The 24,172-nt window shown below is 43.3% G+C and overlaps 1 protein-coding gene across 29 annotated transcripts in view; it reads right to left on the bottom strand.

The window, feature by feature from the left end:
* The window catches only part of NFIA (nuclear factor I A), a 500,144-nt gene that overhangs the window by 110,299 nt on the left and 365,673 nt on the right, over positions 1-24,172 (bottom strand). For all 29 annotated transcript variants that reach the window (XM_069738134.1, XM_069738144.1, XM_069738151.1 and 26 more), the window contains one exon: positions 15,842-15,916. In XM_069738134.1, coding sequence (XP_069594235.1) covers positions 15,842-15,916 — 75 coding nt within the window. The remainder of the gene's footprint in view (positions 1-15,841; positions 15,917-24,172) is intronic.

The raw sequence follows: 24,172 nt of genomic DNA, 5'->3' as shown, positions 1-24,172 counted from the left end.
TCCTATGCCAAGTACTGACTGCATCTGCTCTAATTCAAAGATGGAACCAAACAAACATTAATGCTGACTGCGTTCACGTTGTTCACCGTTTGCGATGGCTGACTGCGTTCACCGTTTGCGATGGCTGACTGCGTTCACCGTTTGCGATGGCTGACTGCGTTCACCGTTTGCGATGGCTGACTGAGTGCGTTCACCGTTTGCACTGGATGACTGAGTGCGTTCACCGTTTGCGATGGCTGACTGCGTTCACCGTTTGCGATGACAGTGCGTTCACCGTATGCACTGGATGACTGAGTGCGTTCACCGTTTGCGATGGCTGACTGCGCTCACCATTTGCGATGGCTGACTGCGCTCACCGTTGGCGATGGCTGACTGCGCTCACCGTTGGCGATGGCTGACTGCGCTCACCGTTGGCGATGGCTGACTGCGCTCACCGTTGGCGATGGCTGACTGCGCTCACCGTTGGCGATGGCTGACTGCGCTCACCGCTGGCGATGGCTGACTGCGCTCACCGCTGGCGATGGCTGACTGCGCTCACCGCTGGCGATGGCTGACTGCGCTCACCGCTGGCGATGGCTGACTGCGCTCACCGCTGGCGATGGCTGACTGCGCTCACCGCTGGCGATGGCTGACTGCGCTCACCGTTGGCGATGGCTGACTGCGCTCACCGTTGGCGATGGCTGACTGCGCTCACCGTTGGCGATGGCTGACTGCGCTCACCGTTGGCGATGGCTGACTGCGCTCACCGTTGGCGATGGCTGACTGCGCTCACCGTTGGCGATGGCTGACTGCGCTCACCGTTGGCGATGGCTGACTGCGCTCACCGTTGGCGATGGCTGACTGCGCTCACCGTTGGCGATGGCTGACTGCGTACACCGTTTTCTGCATCATGTCAGATTCCAAGATTGCAGCCGCTCCCTGTGCCTGCTCCGCCCTCTCTGCTAAGCACTGGATGTGTTGACGTAGAAGGCAGCCAATACTTAGTAGATGGGGATAGTGCCATCTTAGATTTTGAGCTACTGTGCAGACTTCAACTCGGTTCTGACCAGCTCTCCTTAAAAGTGAAAGTGGAGAGCAGCTCCTTTTATGTCCTTAACTCACGAACCACAGAGAATGACATGGAGGGATGGATTCAGCCCGCGGGCCTTTAGCTCGTCACCTCTGCAGAGCTACAGTGCACCTCTGCTTACAAGAACATGATCTTGAACAAGGGGTATAAATATTAACACAAAAGTATAACCAAAAAGTATCTTGGCTTAATAACCACTGCCTGACTCTCGCCACTTGCTATGATGGGCATTTCCTAGATGCACAAGACATTTTTACTGATCAGCCTTTGCTAGAGGTATGTAGGCAGACACTACAAGACCATTTTTAAGGTCCTGAATCTAAGATTGTGTAGATAAGACACAAATATTAGATTAGTTGGGCTGGACTGTTGGGATTTTAACTGGTCGTGACACTAGGGTCAACTTTTTACCGATGTTGTACCTTACAAAGCAGGCAGAAGAGAGGACCACCAGCAGTCTATAAAACATATGGGATATTATCGTAAAGCCAACTCAGAGGTCCTCTTCTCGCCTATCATGATTGGTGACACTCCAATATCTGACGGAAATACTATTTATGATAATTTTTGGAATCCCCTTTTAAAGTGACAGCGTTTTATTCTCACATGCTGTATATTAAAGGGACAGAGCAATCTCCTGGATCACACATTGACTATTAAAAGTGAGAGAATTCTCTTGCCTCACTTGTTGTATATCAAATAGACAGAGTATTCTCTTGGATGATAGGTAGTATATTAAAGGGACAGAGCATTCTCTTGGATGATAGGTTGTATATTAAAGGGACAGAGCATTCCTATGGCTCGCAACTTGTACATTTTCTATTAATTTTTCTCCGATTTGCTACAAACTGAAAAACTCCAATTCAGATTTCCACAAAACGACAAATGTTTTTTATTTCAAAAGAAATGTGTCACTTTCTAGATGAGAGTCAGCGGCTTCTGCATCATGTTACCAATTATTTATTATTGAGAGCATTTCTAGCAAACACAACAATGATGTCAAGAGCAGCATTTCTCCGTAGACGGCGGTTTGATACGGAGCAGATGTCAGGCTGTCTACGCACCGGACAGTAAATTTTATCACTGCAAATAAATTAGTCCGGATTTTTGTGTAATGTTATATATTAAATATCAAGTTACATACGAACAGTTTTATAAACTGACTCTGTCACAGGTCACTGCTCCCCGCAAAAATCAGCACATTCCTCTGCTAATACATTCGGTGCTTCAGGAGGACGCTTTGTAAATTTTAGTCTGATACTCGCCTCCATTTCCCTCCTTTCAGCAAGAATCTACCTTTGAAACCTACAATCCTCATTATCATCATCACATGACTTCACAGGTCACTTCTGCTAACAAAATCAACATATTCAACTGCTGAAATACTCGGTGATCCTGAAAAATTGACTCCTTCCAATCTGTCACTCCTAATCTTTGACCTCCCTCTTGTCTCCAATATCCTGGTCACCTGCTGCCCTGTCTTCTCTAACAACATGTCCAGCCAAGTAGATATGGGGTCACTGCCTCCCACAAGATCGGGATCTAAGGGGTAAAGTTTCTCCTTATGGAGAGTGACATACCATCTCTGGCTTGTCAAGGTAAGGAGGTTTATTCGCCGTGCAATGCTCCTCTGGGAAATATAATATGCAAATTGCCTGTTCTGAGAAAAAGAGGACTTAAACTCTATAGCGCCACCTGTTGGAAGTAGCGATCCTACAAGCCACAATCAACCCAACGAGTCGTGCAATATGACTTAGGATAAAAGCCAAATCAGTATCTCAATTTGCAGACACGGTGTTTCGGATGGTATGAGATGGTATGTCACTCTCCATAAGGAGAAACGTTACCCCCTTAGATCCCAGTCCAGAGCCTCTCACCTAACCAAATTAGTTTTCATGCTTCGCACTGACGAGGGCCAACAGCCCGAAACACCGTGTCTGCGAATTGAGATACTGATTTGGCTTTTATCCTAAGTCATATTGCACGACTCGGTTGATTGTGACTTGTAGGATCGCTACTTCCAACAGGTGGCGCTATAGAGTTTAAGTCCTCTTTCTCAGAAGAGGCAATTTGCATCCCACAAGATTAGCACACTTCTCTCCTGCTGCTTGCATTATTGACCGATCTTATTGATGAAAGCAGATGACAACGGATGCTACATCCATAAGAAAGGTTACAAAAATCATCACCCCGACTCTCCTCTGGAAACAAGCTTACAAGGGAGGACTCTGATTCTTGGACCTCCTGACAGCAGATCAAAAGCTGTAAAACGGATGAATCTGCATGGAAGGACCTGAAATATGTCCAGCTATGAGTGCGGCCCCTGCAGATAGCAGACTGCTGCAGTACACACAGTGATGGCTCAGAAAAATGACCACATTGCAGTCAGTCTGACTTGAATGGAAATCAATCATACTGGATCGCTGCAGTATCCCAGCCGCACTACTCCCAACAGACGCCCATCAGTGCAGCTCCGGACTGTCAGCTTCCTAAGGGCACAAACTTCAGCTGAACCACATGGAAAATACCGTACTTCTATCTAAAACAGATCAGCAATGGTTCTATATCTCTCTTTTTCTATCTCACTGTATTTAGTAACAATTGAATATCTATCAAATCAATCAATGTATCGACCTATAACTTTGTATTTCTTGCTCTCTATGATAAGAATATATAACCATTTATCTTTTAAAAATTATTTATTTTATTTGTTTTTTTCAGTACTTTACAGACATAATCACTGTCCCCATTGGGGCTCACAATCTACATTCCCTATCAGAAAGTCTTTGGAGTGTGGGTGGAAACTGGTGCAAACATTGGGATAACATACAAACTCCTTGCAGATGTTGTCATTGGTGGGAGTTGAACACAAGACCCCAGCGCTGCAAGTCTGCAAGGCTAACCACTGAGCCACCACACAGTGCTAACCACTGAGCCACCACACAGTGCTAACCACTGAGCCACCACACAGTGCTAACCACTGAGCCACCACACAGTGCTAACCACTGAGCCACCACACAGTGCTAACCACTGAGCCACCATACAGTGCTAACCACTGAGCCACCACACAGTGCTAACCACTGAGCCACCACACAGTGCTAACCACTGAGCCACCACACAGTGCTAACCACTGAGCCACCACACAGTCTTTATCTCATTTCTATTTAAGCTATCCATCTTTTTCTAATTGAAAATGTATCACCATAGTGATCCCAGATTATAATGAGAGCATGTGATAATCTGGTAATTCTGATACAGAATTTGTCCCACTGATGCGGAGTTAGACAACTTTTATTGCAGGCAGCAGTCATTGACGAGTACAGCAGATCCCTCGGATAATATTAGCAGTTTGCGGTAAATATAACAGCAGCCCATGCTCATCATTGGGAGGTTTTTTTCCGGATAAGTGACACTGACTGTATTAGATAGAAATATTTTAGCAACTCTGTGTCTGCGGATGCGGAGCCCCCCGTCTCTTTAGGAGCAGATGCAGCACCAATGTGACATCTAATTAAAAGAAATAATTTCCTAAAATGGTGAGAATTGATGGGACTATGAAAAATCAGCTGCTAAGGGTATATTACAGCTGCAGGATCGCGGAGGAAATGACGAGAAAACGCTTTATAGCTATTCATAGGCGGCCCGGTGAAGCAGGTATACAGGCTGTTCTGGGGCATCATATAGACCATCATAGAGCCCTCTCTAGTTTACGTCTTTACACCCCTCATTAGCTATGTTCATTCTTCCTTGGGGTGACCTGAGCATTTAAGCAGTGGGGAATCTAACCATTGCTGCTCAGTCATTCATAAAAGTCCATTTGCAGCGGTTACAATGAAACAAATCTGCTTATATGCAATGTTAGTCAACCACAAGTGAATCCAGTTTTGCTCTTTTAAGAGAACTGGTGGCCTTTAGAGGTTCATACTAGCCATGGGAAGTAAGAAGGGCCCTTACTGCCCGTTGGAACCAAAGTCAAAAACCTAACCAACAAACTGGGCCTACCTGTCGCCAACTAATGGTTCTGATGTCACCTTCTGCTGAATATGATGTCACATGTGCTACAACAGAGGTCTCCTAGAATACTAGACCTACCCCTCAACTACCAATAATGTTATTAGCCTCTGTATATAATGTCACATGTTCTATAGAAAGGATCTCCTAGAATACTAGACCTACCCCTCAACTACCAATAATGTTATTAGCCTCTGTATATAATGTCACATGTTCCATAGAAAGGATCTCCTAGAATACTAGACCTACCCCTCAACTACCAATAATGTTATTAGCTTCTGTATATAATGTCACATGTTCTATAGAAAGGATCTCCTAGAATACTAGACCTACCCCTCAACTACCAATGATGTTATTAGCTTCTGTATATAATGTCACATGTTCTATAGAAAGGATCTCCTAGAATACTAGACCTACCCCTCAACTACCAATAATGTTATTAGCCTCTGTATATAATGTCACATGTTCTATAGAAAGGATCTCCTAGAATACTAGACCTATCCCCCTCAACTGCAAATTCTGTCATCGGCTTCTCTATAGGATGATGTCACATGTTCTATAGAAAGGGTCTCCTAGAATACTAGACCTATCCCCCTCAAGTGTGAATTATATCATCGGCTTCTGTATATGATATCATATGTTCTATAGAAAGGGTCTCCTAGAATACTAGACCTACCCGCCATTAACTCTCAGAAATGTGACATCATCATACACAGCAGCAGATGACATCACTCCTTTCTATAGAACATGCGGCTCCATTATACACAGGAGCAGGTGACAAGTTCTATAGTGGTGGCAGGGTCGTAACTATAATAGATGCAGGGGTTGCAATCGCACCCAAGCCCTGGAGCTTATGGGGCCTAAAAGGTGCTGTTGACCCATATGAAAAGACCACTACTATTAAAGACTTGCAATAGTTGGAGGCCCCACTGGATCTTTTGCATTGGAGCCCACAAGCTTCAGGTTATGACACTGAGCGGGGGGTCTTCATCCTGTAACCCTTCAGATGTCGCAGAGCCTCAATGCCCAGCATGCAGAGCCACAGGCTGCTGGCCCCAAGATCTACATAAGACGACTGCTAGAAGTTGAGGGTCAGGTATGACACCCTTGGTATGACAAATCTGCCGTACGCCACATGGTAATCAGAATTCAGAGGAACAGAATGAGGCTGGTGCGCTATGTGCGGGGGTCATCTGATACCAAGGTATGAGGTGAGTTCACCACAGACCAAACCTGGGGCACGGGTGTAAGAATGTGACCATCTATAATTAGCTGGGAACCATAATAAGATGTTTTATGTACAGGGCAGAGGGGAAGTGAAACCTCAGCGAATTATCAGCTTACGCCGAACGAAAAATGCATTCCGACCGGAATTATATGGGGTGAAGGCAACATGGCTTCTGAATACATCTATAACATACTGGCCACTCAGTCCTAGCAGGACAACCCTGCTCCACCAGCCGGATCAAGGCATCTAGAGAGCGGGCTCCCCCACTTACGCTGTCCTCTAACAACCATTGACGCCCTACTCGTCAGTACCCGGGATCCTGCTCTCACAAGGCAGCTTACCTAGGGACAGGGATTATTGCAAGAAAGAGCTGAGATCAAGGGCAGACATATCATTGGTGCCACCTGTGCAGCTGCACAGGGGCCCAAGAGGTAAAGGGGCCACTATCGCCTCCAAAGCAAGGGGAATTATGCATTATGACGATGTATGTTATTTTACGATCCCTGTTTGCACTAATTGAACAACAACCTTAAAAAATTATTCCCATTTTGCCCTTTTATAGTAGATACATGTCTTGGAATGGAGTTGTAACCGTGCATGAGAAAACGTTAATTCTTCATTCTCTACTTCTGCAGAAACAGACAATGTTCTGCTCACGGAGCTGCATGGCTCGCTATGGTAATATTTTATAGTTGTGTCTTGTAATAAGCCATACACCTGTATGATTATCACATAAGATACCAGATCTTGGAGTACTGCAGGAAATGGAGAATCCAGCTTGCTGGAAGTTGTAGCTTTAACACAACCGGAGAGTCCCGACTCTTTCTTTTGCGTTCCTCAGCATCAGAGTCGTAGAAATTTAAGGACAAAGATGAACAGTGATAAGTGTAATCTAATTTTCATGTACTATTTGGGAAATTTATTGGAAGAGAACTGGCTAAATATCATAAATAAGAGCGGCCAGATGGTGTTTTCATTCCCTGGAATACTGCAGAGTTTGATTTACCAACATTTAGTGAAAAGTAAAATAAAACGGCTCTATAAAATGATAAGGCTGCATTAGTAACCTTCCATAAATACTCTCCTCCTAATGTATTCACCCTCCAAGAGACGCGGCATTAGCAAGAAACATTATGTGCCGCTAATAAACTTTTTTTTATGGATCAGGAAAGTAGTAGAAGAAGAGATGTTGGACTTATGGATCTTATGGAGAGCGAACCATTAACCCGGCTGTACTCAACACCGCACAATGGTCAATGTAACTGGAATCACACGTATTCGTACTGACTAGAGATGGGTGAATACATTCGCAGGACCCTGGTGCAACGGTCACGTCAGTATTTTGTGGCAGCTGCAAACCTCTACCTACAGTACATGCCGGCAACTGCGGTTCCTCTTTTGATAAGCCGCCTTGGAGTGACATCCTATGTGCGTCACGCCACAAAGAGGACATCGTGCCAGATCGGCTAATTAAGAGAGGAGCCGTGTTCTTGGGGCTCCTCTCCAGCGTCCACTGAATCAGGGGTGTCAAACTGCATTCCTGGAGGGCTGCAAACAGGTCATGTTTTCAGGATTTCCTTGTACTTCACAGGTGATAATTTAATCACCTACACACATAATGAGTTGGTGATTAAATTATCACCTGTGCAGTACAAGGAAATCCTGAAAACACCCCTGCACTGAATAATGACCTGGCCGCTGGAACGGGGTCCTGTGAATCGATTTGCTCACCTCTAGTTCCGACCCTACTACCTACTACTACTTCCGACCTACTACGTGCCATCAATTTATGATCTGCGGGGGTTTGACTTTAGGGACCACTAAAGATCTTCAGGATGATGGGACACCAGTTTCTTCTAAATAGTCCCTGTGCAGTGACGGTCGCAGACGCCTCTCTGCACAAGGAAACACTGCTGCCTCTATTTACTTGTGATTAGATATGTAACAATAAACTAGAACTCCGACCCTTCATTGTCAACTGTGGAGCCCCAGAGGATTGACCCATCCTCACCCATCCTAAATTGGTGTCATATCCTAGGGATATGCTCCTAAAGACTTAATGACAGTTTTCGCTCTGGAAAAAGATGCCAATTGAGGCGCACGTCACTTTTTTGCATTCCTGCCACTCTCGACAACTTTTTAAAAAGTAGGCATTGCTCAGAGGGAGGTAAGTGGGCCTTCCCTTCCAAAAGCCTGAGACATTTACTATAAATTGCAGCAGAACTTGCTGTAAATGATAAAGCCTATGGCTGACGTAGAATTGCCCCGATGGTGGGAGATGTGCTGAATTTAAGAGGTCGGCACCTTGAAACAAATTAAGTACACGATCCAATTAGCTTGATACTAGGGCCATTTATGGAGTCATTTTTGGGGGGTAAGATATACCGTAAGTTCAAATTAATCTGATTTGGGGCTAAACTTACAAATTGTCGCAGGATGTTTGTTGCAGTTCACACACCGTTAAACAAAATACTTTGGTGTAGTAAAGTAAAATGTTACACCTCCCCTACTGGAGTGAGTTTGCGACTTAAAAAAAAAAAAAAAAGTAGCTCAGTGGTTAGCACCCATCAAAGACCACATCTGCAAGAAGCTTGTATGTTCTCCCTGTGTTTGTGTGGGTTTCCTCCAGGTTCTCCTGCAAAGACTGATAGGGAATGCAGACTGTGAGCCCCAATGGGCACAGTGATGATAATGTCTGTAAAGTGCTGTGGAATATGATAGCGCTATATGAGTAAAATAAATAAATAAAGAAAATTGATGAATCTCGCTAAAAAGAATCTCAATCCGAGACCACTTTGACTAAAAAAAAATGGAAAACTGTCCAACGAGGTGAAAAACAATAGATTTGTAGACTGGAGTATAAAATGCCAGTCTTAATAAATCCCACCTCCATGATATGCTTGAGATAGATAATAGATATATAGATAAATAGATACCGTACTTCTGATTTTGCTCTCCTCACTTCATACAATGGATATGAAACGCGTGGCTCTCACTTCAGAATTACTAGTGCCGCTTTCTATTGACCACCTCATTATGCCGAGTTCCATTTATAAACATGGCTAAACCACTAAGTTTATGGAGACTTTTTGTGCAGCTTTAATAGGATATTGATCGAGAGCACGGTTTGAGTGGACTGCCATTGAATTGTGTAATGGCATACAAAAGGCAAGGTCACTGCGACTGCTCATTCTCGGGCTGCAGGCTATTTTTTATTATAATCTTTTTCTTCCCTCTAATATCCCGGCACAAATAGCTCTCGCTTTCGAGAAGCAGAGCGGAGCTCACAATGTAGCGAGGGAGACATTTCTCACGCCGGACTTAGCGAGATGTTGCGTCTCTACAAAAATACAGGCAGATGCTAGGGTGCAATGTGCACGGTGCATCCATAGTGATTTAGGTAACCGTGTTTTATGCTTGTGAGGACAAAGATGAGCTATAGAGAGGGCCCATTGTGTCTCCCAAGGGCCCACATATACCTGAATCCCTCCCCGCTATGACCTGATCTGATTAAATCCTACAAGATCAGACCTTTTATATATAGATTATATACATTGTAACAAATCTATCAAGACAAAAATATAGATTGCAACAACTGAACTGTTTAGAATGGACACTAATGTAACAAACCTTCAGCTGTGAGAAGCAGAAAGTTTGTTGCAGGTTTGCAGCATCTGAATATAAAAGATGAATTTAATTTCCCAGTTTACTGTCAGTAAGGCTACTTTCACACAATGCGTCGTCTAGGAGAAAAAACGCATCCTTCAAAATTGCTTGCAGGATGCGTTTTTTTCTCCATTGACTAACATTAGCGACGCATTGCGACGCTTTGCCCCCCCCCCACCTTCCCGCAACTCACAATGGGGCAGCGGATGCGCTGGAAAAATGCATCCGCTGCCCCGGTTGTGCGGCACTTGCACAGTATGCGTCGGTACGTCGGGCCGACGCTAGTGTGAAAGTAGCCTAAGCAGAGGTCTTGAAAATGTCCAGGGATTAAAATACAAAAGGGCCTATTAATCAATGATTTTGTATCTTTTTTTCTGGAGTGAAAATGGTTCTAGTAGCGACTTTTTTTTACTGTAACTTTACTCGGTTTTGCCTTTTTTTTTTTTTTTTTTGCATTATGAGCGTGGTTTTGCTATCCACAAATGTTTGTGCGATTGTACTGACAGTGCCCTAGTGGAGCACAAAAAGTGTCTTTTTTCCCTGCCGAGTTGAAAACTAATGTGCAACATTTTAAAGCCACATTGTTCACATATTCAGCATTTGGTCAGTATTTTACATCCGTATTTGTAAGCCACAATCAGGAGTAGGTGATAAATGCAGAAGTGGTGACGTGCTTCTATTATACTAATAATAATAATACTAATAATAATAATTTTCCACTAATCATCGACTCCTGGTCTTGTCTTACAAATACTGATGTAAAATACTAACCAAATACTAATGCGTGAACATGACCTAAAGCTTATTAGTGGAAGTGTGCAACTTTTTAATATAAAAAGGCACATAAAAGCAGAAGAGCCAAAACAATAAGCATCTTTTAACTTACACGGATTCATTAGATATTATGTGCCCATTTGGATGAATTTGGAATAAAATGTACAAGGGCAAAAAGAAAGACATGACGAAAAAAGGAGTTAAAAAAAAAAGCAAATGATGAATCAGTTACAATATAATAATAAATATTTATTTTGATTTGGCCGCTAGGTGTCGCTGTATTATTGCTCCCTGCCTAATGTCCTCTATGAAAAAAAGTGATAAAATACCATATAAATGGCTTATAAATGAGTCCGCTAACCACAAATAAGAACTGGTAAGGTAAAGGACAGGATAACAGAACAGAGCAGGACACGTGGAATACGGCATGCACCTTACTAGAGTTGTGGGTGGCCGGGTACGATGAAGGGGCGTCACACATTTCAGACCTTTGTAGCACATCTGAATCATATCTGAGACATAGCTGACTCATTACTGAAATGTAGCAAGAAAAAAAACGTCTAAATAAGAACCAACTGCTCTCCTGACTGAGCTTGTCCTGACTTGACCGCAAATTCTTTCTCAACATCAGACTCAAAGTTCTGATGGGTTTAATGTATTATCTGCAGCAGAGCTGCGTTATCTTATCTACACTTGGCAATGACTGTGGTGGGGAAGGGGTTAATTCCTGGTACGTAGTTCAAAGACAATCCTACACCTGGGTCGAGTATTTAAAGTGCACCTGTCACCCAAGCAAAAAGTTGTACAGCCTGCTACTGGATTCAAACCCAGGACCCAAGTGTTGACCACCAATCCATGGCTGGATTCTACAGCAAAAGGTATCCAACCTGTGGTTCTTCTAGATGTTGCAAAGTTTAAGTCATGCTGAGAGTTATCATTCTAGAACAGTTGGCAAATCGCAGGTTGGAGACCACCAGTTCAATACGATCTATCCAGGACCTCACTGTCTGCTACGGATCCACCATGTTCTGGTGTCCTGACTAGGCCACCATCTTCTGTGTATGATCTGGGAAATAACCATTTAGGATAACACAAAGGTGCGCAGAATAGGTGTCACCAGAGTTCTTGCCTTTGAAGGACATATTGGATTTTGTTTTGTAATTGTGTCATGCTTTAAATATGTAGGTTTTTTTCTTCATGGACTTCAAAGGAAAAATGCACAAAAAAGCTGATAAACCTCCTTGCTCATTTGTTAAAATGTAGTAACTTCGCATTTTTTCCTAATGTCCTTTGGCATGATCTTGAGCCATGGCAACTTGATGGATGAACATATGAAGGAAGGAAGATGGATCTTGTGAAAGCCTAGAACGGTCCACCAGAGTCTTCTCCGACGTTCTCTTGATAGTATGAAGCCATCAGGTTGCTGGTCTTCCTCTTCGACTTGACCATGTTATCCTTCTCCAGTGATCTCTCTCTTCGTATGATGCATGCAAAGTAGGTAAGTCGTAGCTTCGTGATCCCGGCATCAAGTGACATGTCTGTCTTGATTTGTTCCAAACGTGATTTATAGCTTCTTGCCATCCATGGTATTGATGAGATCTTTTTCCAGCGCCACATTTCGAAAATGTCGATTCTTCTTCTGTCTTGTTAACTTGCCATATACTACTGAAAATCATGTAACATTTTGGGTAATTTTAGGTCCAGCTCTTATACCTCTTTCCCAAGCGACTGGAAAGTGTGTGCATACAGTGTTATAGATGAGACTCCATTGAAGAAATTAGACTTTAGATTTGGGATAACAGTGCCAGCGTGACCTTGTCCATGAATGCTGGAAGTAATAGTCCTTCACCAGTATTGTTTTGGAAACCGTTTTAAGCTCCTCAATGATGGGACTTGTTGTGTTCCAACGCCAATGGTTTGGAAATGCATGGTTTTAGACCTTAGTGGTCAGTGACAGTCCATGCTGGGAACTTGTTGTACTAGGACAGTACATGGTCACCGTTCCAGTTCCTGTAGGTCAGGGGTAGCTCATTTTTCGTTTGGCAGAAATTTGGGTCCAACCCGATTTGAACCCAGTTCTCGAAAAGAATTGACATGGGAAGAATTCTGGGCATAGTGTTCAGTAACAGCCTCTTCTAGAACAGCCAGTATTCACAGTGCTGGACCAGTCCCATTCTGGGACTGAGGGCGTCCCAGTATACCAGAAACGTGTCAGGCCATGAGGTTTCTTCTTTTTTTTAACCATGTCTTAACTTTTTTTTCAATAAAAGCTATTTGATTTTACCTGGACAGCTGTGTGGAAAATCTACCTCTTTCTCCAGGTTCCCCAATGTAAGTGGTGGTGGCTTGGGTATTGGGCATACTCCACATTTTGTAACAGTCACTGGCTTTCTTAGTATGCAGGTCACATGGACCTAATCCGCACATTGCAATCTATTACCCTTTTAGAGACTTCTGCTTTATGGATGGATCTAAAGAGCGGAGATTAGTTTTGGGACCCAGTATTTATACCAGGTATGAGGTCAGACGCTGCGTCCTATCTGCCTCTCTCCTCCCCAGCTCACGCTGTAAATTTCCAAGCAATTATACAAATTGACTTTATACGACATCTGCAGAGGTCACAGCGCAGTCTATACATTACTTCTTCCTGGCACAGTATATACATTACTGCTTCGTGGCGCTGTATCCATAGCACTGTGCACACATGGAGTATACAGCTGATGGGGATGGAGGGAAAATGAATCCTAAGAATTGTTAATAAAGAAACAAACAAACACCGGTATTCACGCTGAGATATCCTTTAAAATAATTACTGTCTCTTTAAATGCTCCAACTTGTGGCAACATAAACAAATACAATGTATCAAAACAACACAAATAAGACAAGTGGTTCCTGCAAAAGAGCAATTTAAAGGGAAAGTGACCTGGAATTGTCCTCGGAATTCTTCTAATGTTTTGTTCCGCCATTTCTCGGTCTCCTACACGGATAGGAGATACTGAGTGATACCTATGGCGTTCATGGCAATAATTTTAGGTGACTTTCTACAATAACATTATAAACAGTCTCTTTTTTTTATATAAAGCTAATATAAGGGCTGACGGTCCAGTTGGTGCATATCAACAGCTCCAAATGTGCCATGGAGCTCGATGGGGGTTATCAGTTATAACTACAGCCAGCTGCATTGTTTCTATTGTTCCTATTAGGGCAAATCTGCAACAACTGAAGCAGTCAGGGCTTTCTGGGAGTTGTAGTTTTGTAACAACCAGAAAATCACAACGAATTATTTTAGTTATGCGACGAAGTTGATGGTTGTATAGGGATATGAAATATGGTAAATTTACACATTCTTTAAAAAAAAATATATATATATATATCATGACAACGCGTTATGACCTGCTGCAATTTTGCAACTGAAGACTGGATAGTTTTTATTAATTTGACCAAGTTTACAGATATTTTGGGAGAAATATTCTTCCTTCCAATTCATCCCTAATCCCTTGCCCCACACTTTCTTCCCGATGCTTTAGGCTAGGTTCACATTGCGTTAGTGCAGTCCGTTCAACGCATAGGTTAAGCGGACTGCGTTATCGCAAGTGCCGAAAAAAATCGTGTTTATGCGATAGAGCATCTGCGCTAGCGCAATCTGTGCTAGCGGTGACAGACCCAAAAAGGCTGCAGACTGCGTCCGAGGGTCCGGCACATCGCTAACGCATGCCGATTATGACATGCGTTGGCGATGCGCTACATAATGGCAGTTAATGGGTGCGCTAACACATCCATTACATAGCGTTAGTGCCACTATGGAACAGATCCTATCAGCGCATTGCCATTAACTCAATGTGAACCCAGCCTTACACATCTTGTAAGGAACATTCAGGAGGTTTGCTCTGGCGCTCAGTGACATAACAACTCGGCTTCCGCACTTGTCTCTCATCCGACACTCAGGCAGAAAGCAATGATCGCTCCTCTAATCAATCGACCAGGATGGTGAGAGCTCCTACTCCTGCTAATTCATTGTGCTTAGTGAATATTGACAGGCTGGTAAAGATCGTGCTGAGCGGTGCCATTCACACGGCCGACATCAGCATCCTCTGAAAGGTCAGACCCAAACTCCTGTGTCTACGGGGCAGAGGGACGGCACATATATAGTACGATAATCAGACAGAATATGAGATGCAAAGTGTGCACGGTGACTGCACATTCCAGATTCATTTGGTATGCCTGGATAAAAAAAAGTCCTACAGTTTACTGTATAAAACTCCTATGCGGACCTGTGCGGCTCCATGGTTACAGACTACAAAAAGTGTAGTCTGACACTGCAGCCACTTCCTCTGCCCCCTGTGTTGCCCTGAGCCTCGGCAATTACTACTGTATAGAAAAAGTACACCCAAAAGCTCTGCTTCTTGCAGATGTTATATTAGGATAAATCTACATAATAAAGTGCAATATTCACTGTAAGTAAAGAGTTGGGCCACACATCACACTAATCCTGCACACTATCACATAGTGCAAAGTTAGACATTCGGAAATGCACTAAATTTAATACAATGGCGCATGACGGATGATAAACTTGGTGCGTCTTTGGAATATTTGCCCATCTACCTATTACTTACGTTGGGCTTTTTTGTGCATAAAATTTTGGCACAATTTGACGTTTTCACACTGCCATGCATCTTACCCATGTAAACTAGGCCTAAAACTTAATGCGACATTATGAGCCCCAAGGTCTAAGTGCAAAACAGATCAGTAGATCTTCCTTATTGCTACCGACTCGTTGGCCAGGAATAAAAAAGTGCATCATGGAAATGATAATACGATGAATCCGTACGGAAACGTCCATACTGCGGAATTTCACCAAATGGTGCGGATTCTATCTGCAAGTCTCACCATTTGCATTGCATTTACGGTAGAAATCCGCAAGACAAGTTGTTATGCTGTGGGGATGAGAAATCCGCAGCTCAATTCGATGTACGCTGCAGAAAACCTGCAAGGATCTGCTGCATATCAAAAACCCAAATGGATGCATCCCCCAAAAATTGTACTTTGTGAGCAAAAAAAAGGAAAAAGACCAATGTGCGGAGATTGCTACTTACTTTGCGACACTCTGACAAGTTCTGTAACACTGAAAACACCTGAAGTCACAAAGCTGTCTTGGAAGCCCAAATGTCCTGCAAAACAGAAACACAAACGCAGCAATTAATATTTCAATCCGCCGCCTATTATCTTCCAGCACTTGAAAGATCGAGCATAACTTTATTGATTTTTATAAATGGACACAAGCGATAAACACCATAAACAGAGCGCTCGGCTGAGTTATTGTGCGGTTTGCGTTTTCAGAAGATGCGAAAAGGGATAAAAGATCGGCACCTGGATGGCTCCATAATGCTCCGGCAACTTAACAGGAAATGTGGAACAGATAGAAACTTAATAACGCGTTACCCCGGATAACCCCGTGTGACTGGTAACACATGAGCAGACCAGGGACGATGTACCCCCCCTCCAGGAGTCAGCACCGAGATCCTTGATAGATTTAAAGCCCTTCTATTAAGTAACATCTGATTGGGATTATCCGGAATCACGTTCCAACCAAACTAAATCGCAAAATCCCGTCTCCCAGTCTAAGGTCTGAGGTTACATAAGGGAAATCTCACTGCAACAGCTGGAAACAGTCAGCGAAGATCGCAGGTACAAACGCTGCAGCATAGGGGATCCCAAATATTTACATACACCCGACTATGGAACCCAACGTCACAGAAAAGTGCCAGAATGAAACGGCAGCTGACAGCAACTGAACCAGGCACAACCGAGATAAATAAGGATCAGTAATGTAATGTATGTACACAGCGACTGCACCAGCAGAATAGTGAGTGCAGCTCTGGAGTATAATACAGGATGTAACTCAGGATCAGTAAGGCTACGTTCACACTAGCGTTCTGCTAGTGTGCGTCGCCTTAGCGTCGGGTGACGAAGCGGCGACGCACGCGTCATGCGCCCCTATGTTTAACATGGGGGACGCATGCGTTTTTGTGTGTTGCGTTTTGCAACACTTGCGTCTTTTTTGCCGCTAGCGTCGGACCAAGAAAACGCAACAAGTTGCATGTTTTTTTGCGTCCGATTTTCGGCAAAAAACGACGCACGCGTCGCAAAACACAGCGTTTTGCGTGCGTTTTGCCGCGTTTTTGTGTGCGTTGTGTCGCCGACGCAGCGGCGCGCAACGCTAGTCTGAACGTAGCCTTATGTAATGTATGTACACAGTGACTGCACCAGCAGAATAGTGAGTGCAGCTCTGGAGTATAATACAGGATGTAACTCAGGATCAGTAATGTAATGTATGTACACAGTGACTGCACCAGCAGAATAGTGAGTGCAGCTCTGGAGTATAACACAGGATGTAACTCAGGATCAGTAGTGTTATGTATGTACACAGTGACTGCTCCAGCAGAATAGTGAGTGCAGCTCTGGGGTATAATACAGGATGTAACTCAGGATCAGTAATGTAATGTATGTACACAGTGACTTCACCAGCAGAATAGTGAGTGCAGCTATGGGGAATAATACAGGATGTAACTCAGGATCAGTAATGTAATGTATGTACACAGTGACTGCACCAGCAAAATAGTGAGTGCAGCTCTGGAGTATAATACAGGATGTAACTCAGGATCAGTAATGTAATGTATGTACACAGTGACTGCACCAGCAGAATAGTGAGTGCAGCTCTGGAGTATAATACAGGATGTAACTCAGGATCAGTAATGTAATGTATGTACACAGTGACTGAACCAGCAGAATAGTGAGTGCAGCTCTGGAGTATAATACAGGATGTAACTCAGGATCAGTAATGTAATGTATGTACACAGTGACTGCACCAGCAGAATAGTGAGTGCAGCTCTGGAGTATAATACAGGATATAACTCAGGATCAGTAATGTAATGTATGTACACAGTGACTGTACCAGCAGAATAGTGAGTGCAGCTCTGGAGTATAATACAGGATGTAACTCAGGATCAGTAATGTAATGTATGTACAGAGTGACTTCACCAGCAGAATAGTGAGTGCAGCTCTGGGGTATAATACAGGATGTAACTCAGGATCAGTAATGTAATGTATGTAAACAGTGACTGCACCAGCAGAATAGTGAGTGCAGCTCTGGAGTATAATACAGGATATAACTCAGGATCAGTAATGTAATGTATGTACACAGTGACTGTACCAGCAGAATAGTGAGTGCAGCTCTGGAGTATAATACAGGATGTAACTCAGGATCAGTAATGTAATGTATGTACAGAGTGACTTCACCAGCAGAATAGTGAGTGCAGCTCTGGGGTATAATACAGGATGTAACTCAGGATCAGTAATGTAATGTATGTAAACAGTGACTTCACCAGTAGAATAGTGAGTGCAGCTCTGGGGTATAATACAGGATGTAACTCAGGATCAGTAATGTAATGTATGTACACGGCGACTGCACCAGCAGCATAGTGAGTGCAGCTCTGGAGTATAATACAGGATATAACTCAGGATCAGTACTGTAATGTATGTACACAGCGACTGCACCAGCAGAATAGTGAGTGCAGCTCTGGAGTATAATACAGTATGTAACTCAGGATCAGTAATGTATGTACACAGTGACTGCACCAGCAGAATAGCGAGTGCAGCTCTGGAGTATAGTACAGGATATAACTCAGGATCAGTACTGTATGTACACAGTGACTGCACCAGCAGAATAGTGAGTGCAGCTCTGGAGTATAATACAGGATGTAACTCAGGATCAGTAATGTAATGTATGTACACAGTGACTGCACCAGCAGAATAGTGAGTGCAGCTCTGGAGTATAATACAGGATGTAACTCAGGATCAGTAATGTAATGTATGTACACAGTGACTACACCAGCAGAATAGTGAGTGCAGCTCTGGAGTATAATACAGGATGTAACTCAGGATCAGTAATGTAATGTATGTACACAGTGACTGCACCAGCAGAATAGTGACTGCAGCTCTGGAGTATAATACAGGATATAACTCAGGATCAGTAATGTAATGTATGTACACAGTGACTGTACCAGCAGAATAGTGAGTGCAGCTCTGGAGTATAATACAGGATGTAACTCAGGATCAGTAATGTAATGTATGTACACAGTGACTGCACCAGCAGAATAGTGAGTGCAGCTCTGGAGTATAATACAGGATGTAACTCAGGATCAGTAATGTAATGTATGTACACAGTGACTTCACCAGCAGAATAGTGAGTGCAGCTCTGGAGTATAATACAGGATGTAACTCAGGATCAGTAATGTAATGTATGTACACAGTGACTGCACCAGCAGAATAGTGAGTGCAGCTCTGGAGTATAATACAGGATGTAACTCAGGATCAGTAATGTAATGTATGTACACAGTGACTACACCAGCAGAATAGTGAGTGCAGCTCTGGGGTATAATACAGGATGTAACTCAGGATCAGTAATGTAATGTATGTACACAGTGACTACACCAGCAGAATAGTGAGTGCAGCTCTGGAGTATAATACAGGATGTAACTCAGGATCAGTAATGTAATGTATGTACACAGTGACTGCACCAGCAGAATAGTGAGTGCAGCTCTGGAGTATAATACAGGATGTAACTCAGGATCAGTAATGTAATGTATGTACACAGTGACTGCACCAGCAGAATAGTGAGTGCAGCTCTGGAGTATAACACAGGATGTAACTCAGGATCAGTAGTGTTATGTATGTACACAGTGACTGCTCCAGCAGAATAGTGAGTGCAGCTCTGGGGTATAATACAGGATGTAACTCAGGATCAGTAATGTAATGTATGTACACAGTGACTTCACCAGCAGAATAGTGAGTGCAGCTATGGGGAATAATACAGGATGTAACTCAGGATCAGTAATGTAATGTATGTACACAGTGACTGCACCAGCAAAATAGTGAGTGCAGCTCTGGAGTATAATACAGGATGTAACTCAGGATCAGTAATGTAATGTATGTACACAGTGACTGCACCAGCAGAATAGTGAGTGCAGCTCTGGAGTATAATACAGGATGTAACTCAGGATCAGTAATGTAATGTATGTACACAGTGACTGAACCAGCAGAATAGTGAGTGCAGCTCTGGAGTATAATACAGGATGTAACTCAGGATCAGTAATGTAATGTATGTACACAGTGACTGCACCAGCAGAATAGTGAGTGCAGCTCTGGAGTATAATACAGGATGTAACTCAGGATCAGTAATGTAATGTATGTACACAGTGACTGCACCAGCAGAATAGTGAGTGCAGCTCTGGAGTATAATACAGGATGTAACTCAGGATCAGTAATGTAATGTATGTACACAGCGACTGCACCAGCAGAATAGTGAGTGCAGCTCTGGAGTATAATACAGGATGTAACTCAGGATTAGTAATGTAATGTATGTACACAGCGACTGCACCAGCAGAATAGTGAGTGCAGCTCTGGAGTATAATACAGGATGTAACTCAGGATCAGTAATGTTATGTATGTACACAGTGACTGCACCAGCAGAATAGTGAGTGCAGCTCTGGAGTATAATACAGGATGTAACTCAGGATCAGTAATGTTATGTATGTACACAGTGACTGCTCCAGCAGAATAGTGAGTGCAGCTCTGGGGTATAATACAGGATGTAACTCAGGATCAGTAATGTAATGTATGTACACAGTGACTGCACCAGCAGAATAGTGAGTGCAGCTCTGGAGTATAATACAGGATGTAACTCAGGATCAGTAATGTAATGTATGTACACAGTGACTGCACCAGCAGAATAGTGAGTGCAGCTCTGGAGTATAATACAGGATGTAACTCAGGATCAGTAATGTAATGTATGTACACAGTGACTGCACCAGCAGAATAGTGAGTGCAGCTCTGGAGTATAATACAGGATGTAACTCAGGATCAGCAATGTATGTACACAGTGACTGCACCAGCAGAATAGTGAGTGCAGCTCTGGAGTATAATACAGGATATAACTCAGGATCAGTAATGTAATGTATGTACACAGTGACTGTACCAGCAGAATAGTGAGTGCAGCTCTGGAGTATAATACAGGATGTAACTCAGGATCAGTAATGTAATGTATGTACAGAGTGACTTCACCAGCAGAATAGTGAGTGCAGCTCTGGGGTATAATACAGGATGTAACTCAGGATCAGTAATGTAATGTATGTACACGGCGACTGCACCAGCAGAATAGTGAGTGCAGCTCTGGAGTATAATACAGGATATAACTCAGGATCAGTACTGTAATGTATGTACACAGCGACTGCACCAGCAGAATAGTGAGTGCAGCTCTGGAGTATAATACAGGATGTAACTCAGGATCAGTAATGTATGTACACAGTGACTGCACCAGCAGAATAGTGAGTGCAGCTCTGGGGTATAATACAGGATGTAACTCAGGATCACTAATGTAATGTATGTACACAGTGACTGCACCAGCAGAATAGTGAGTGCAGCTCTGGGGTATAATACAGGATGTAACTCAGGATCAGTAATGTAATGTATGCACACAGTAACTGCACCAGCAGAATAGTGAGTGCAGCTCTGGAGTATAATACAGGATGTAACTCAGGATCCGTAATGTAATAATATAAACTCCTCAACACTGAAATTGCAACACCAAGAAGGAAAGGTAGTGGAATGATGGAAATCTCAGGATGGATGGACATGTTAATATGCAAATGATGAAAAATGGAAACGAAACTTCAGTCATCATATTTATTCAGTATATGTAGCTATACATTATGGTGACTTATATTATGGTGTCATTGGCTTGATAATGGGATGACTCTGGAGTGACTGATAACATGTCCGCCATATAATATTTCATGTCTTGGCTGTACCAGTAAACCCCGGCGTTTCCTACCAGTCAGGCAGACGTCTATTGTGTGACTTCTAAGACGACCCAAGTCCAGTGCAAAATGTATTCAAAGTAATCTCAGGAAAGAAGAAAAAAAAAAAACCTGTCTTCCCGCAATAGAGGAATGAATTATCCCATCCAGAGCATGTCGTGTTCCTACAATGAGCGAACACTTTTAAGACTCTAAATTCATGTAATACAATTCTTGGCTGAATCTTTCCTGTTGAAAAGACAGAATGGTGGTTATTGAAAAAAAGGAGAAAAGGGGGCAATATTTGACAACTGAAATCAGCATAACCTTTTTAGAGCCGCAGTCATGGATGACTGTCCTCTGACCCCGAGAGATTATGTGGGGATTTCAATAACAACAGCTGGAAGTGGCTATGGGTGAATAGAAAACTCCGCGCTGCGGCTTCCTACAAAGGCCTCCACAATTCCAGGCCAGATCTCTGCTCATTGGGAAGGGTTTCCTGGTCCTGGCCTAATAATGAGACTTCTGTGAACCCACAAGTCTGCAATGTCGCTGCAGTATGGCATTTACCGCTGGGTAAATCATAGGAAAAGAGGCTGGTATTTAACTCTGAAGATCGCCGATATACCATGGGCGGTTGGCCGGAGACATGGGGGCAGACACAATGGAGTGTGACTATAGTTGGCGCCAGGAGCGATAGTTATCAGGACTTTCATCTCCCCCAAGAAATCAGTGGGGCTCATCGTCTTCCTCCTGATGATCGGGTGTTACGCTGCGGATGCAGTCCTGTTGTGTGTGCTCAATATGGCCGACGAACACGCAGGACCAACCGACTGTTCTGCTGGTCATGTTGTGGACCTCTCCCTTTCAGGAAAAAGTCGTACACATGGTTTTGTGTGAAAGTGGTGTAAGAGGATCCATATCCAGTGCCAAAAAAATAGACATCTGCACCTTCAGTTGTTCCAGACGTCCCGGAGAAGATTAGGAGAAGCCTGAGGAAATTGATGTGAAAATGATCCCAGTAGAAGCATCTCAGCAGAACAACATGTCACCAGGCACCTTTCCAAGAAACAGGGTTCTTGTTTGGGGGGATCACTTTGTATACTGAGCAAAATAATTACGGTAGTTGGGGTTGTTTATTAGGGCAAGGGAGGTTGTATTGCCTGGTCTTCGAGTCCCTATATCCTGCCTCAGGCTTGGACTGGCCCCACAGGGGAATCCTCCGGTGGGCCCCTGTGCGAGAGAGGGCCACTATCCTCTTATAAGAGCATCGCTTGGTATAATATACTTGAATCACTGCGTACAGACGAAGCCGGCATCTTATTCATTTAATAATCGTTGTTGTATAAATATGTGATTGAGGATAATGTCACATTTGCATATAAAAGTGGGGCCCCGGAGTTGGTTACCGGTGAGCTTTTGGCCCCCATGTCCGACACTATTCCTTCCTTACCGCTAGAAGGGAAACATGACAAACCAGATCTCCCATAGTGTCCTACAGGAACAGTGTTTTGCATTTTTTGGCGGCAGAGATCATGCCGAGCTCAGCAGAAAAATGTAGTGTGCCATATTTGACTCCATGCACAACAAGGCATATAAGAAGGAGAAATGTCGTGACTTAACCCATTAAGAAAAAAAAAATATTCTGCCTCTCGCAAAACTGTAATCTACACTATGTAATCGATGTCATCTCCCACAACCAAGCAGAAATTATCTGCCCTCCCCATTTTAAGTCCTATATAAAGTATCATTGCTGCATTTAATGACATCAATCCTTCAAGTGGTTAAAGTGAAATATCAGAAATTTGCAAGTTTAAAAAAAAAGCAAAAAAAAATGAAAACACTCAATAAATTTTGCCAGCAACGCGAGCTGACGAGGGAGTAATTATGCACATTAACGAGCCTAAAATTCCCAGTTCAATTTGAATTTCATTTTCCCGTGTCAGTTTATGCAAACACCACAATCTCACAAAACTTCTCCATTTTCAGAAACCAAGTCAGCAAAAGAACGGAACATGGGGGTGTAATGAAATGGCTCGAAAGTATTGGGGAAATATACAGGTGTGTCCTTACTCATCTCTTCTCTTGACACTTTCGTACATGTGTGATATGACCGTCTTTGACTTTTTTTTAATTGTGACACTCTGTTGGGAGATGTTTATGCCAAGTATGTAAATGTAAGCATCAGAAATACCAGACAAAGCCAGAGGACAGGTGTGGTGCACGACAGGAAAAAGCAGCCATTTTATTATTAATCCTGCAAAACCCCCTTTAAAACTTTCCATTACAGAAGGGGCTAAACTATCGAATTACCATTTTACCAATAAATCTGTCACTTCCAGACAAGCAGCTTTCCCAGGTTTGGCTCCCAGTATCTTGAATGCTCAGAGTTTTAGATTTGCTTTATGTATAAACGCCAAGTGCGTGCTGCCAAACAAGTGCCAATTATAATGTTTGGGAGAGGAAAATGGAGAAAGTGAGAAGACTTTAGTGCAGAAAATCATTCTAGCAGCAGAAACACTGGGAGGTTACAGTGAAGGGTTTGCACGGGGTCACTCATTAAATCACAGC

Source organism: Ranitomeya imitator, chromosome 8, assembly GCF_032444005.1.
Source record: "Ranitomeya imitator isolate aRanImi1 chromosome 8, aRanImi1.pri, whole genome shotgun sequence".
NCBI lineage: Eukaryota > Metazoa > Chordata > Amphibia > Anura > Dendrobatidae > Ranitomeya > Ranitomeya imitator.
This window is presented reverse-complemented; position numbering and strand designations above follow the sequence as displayed.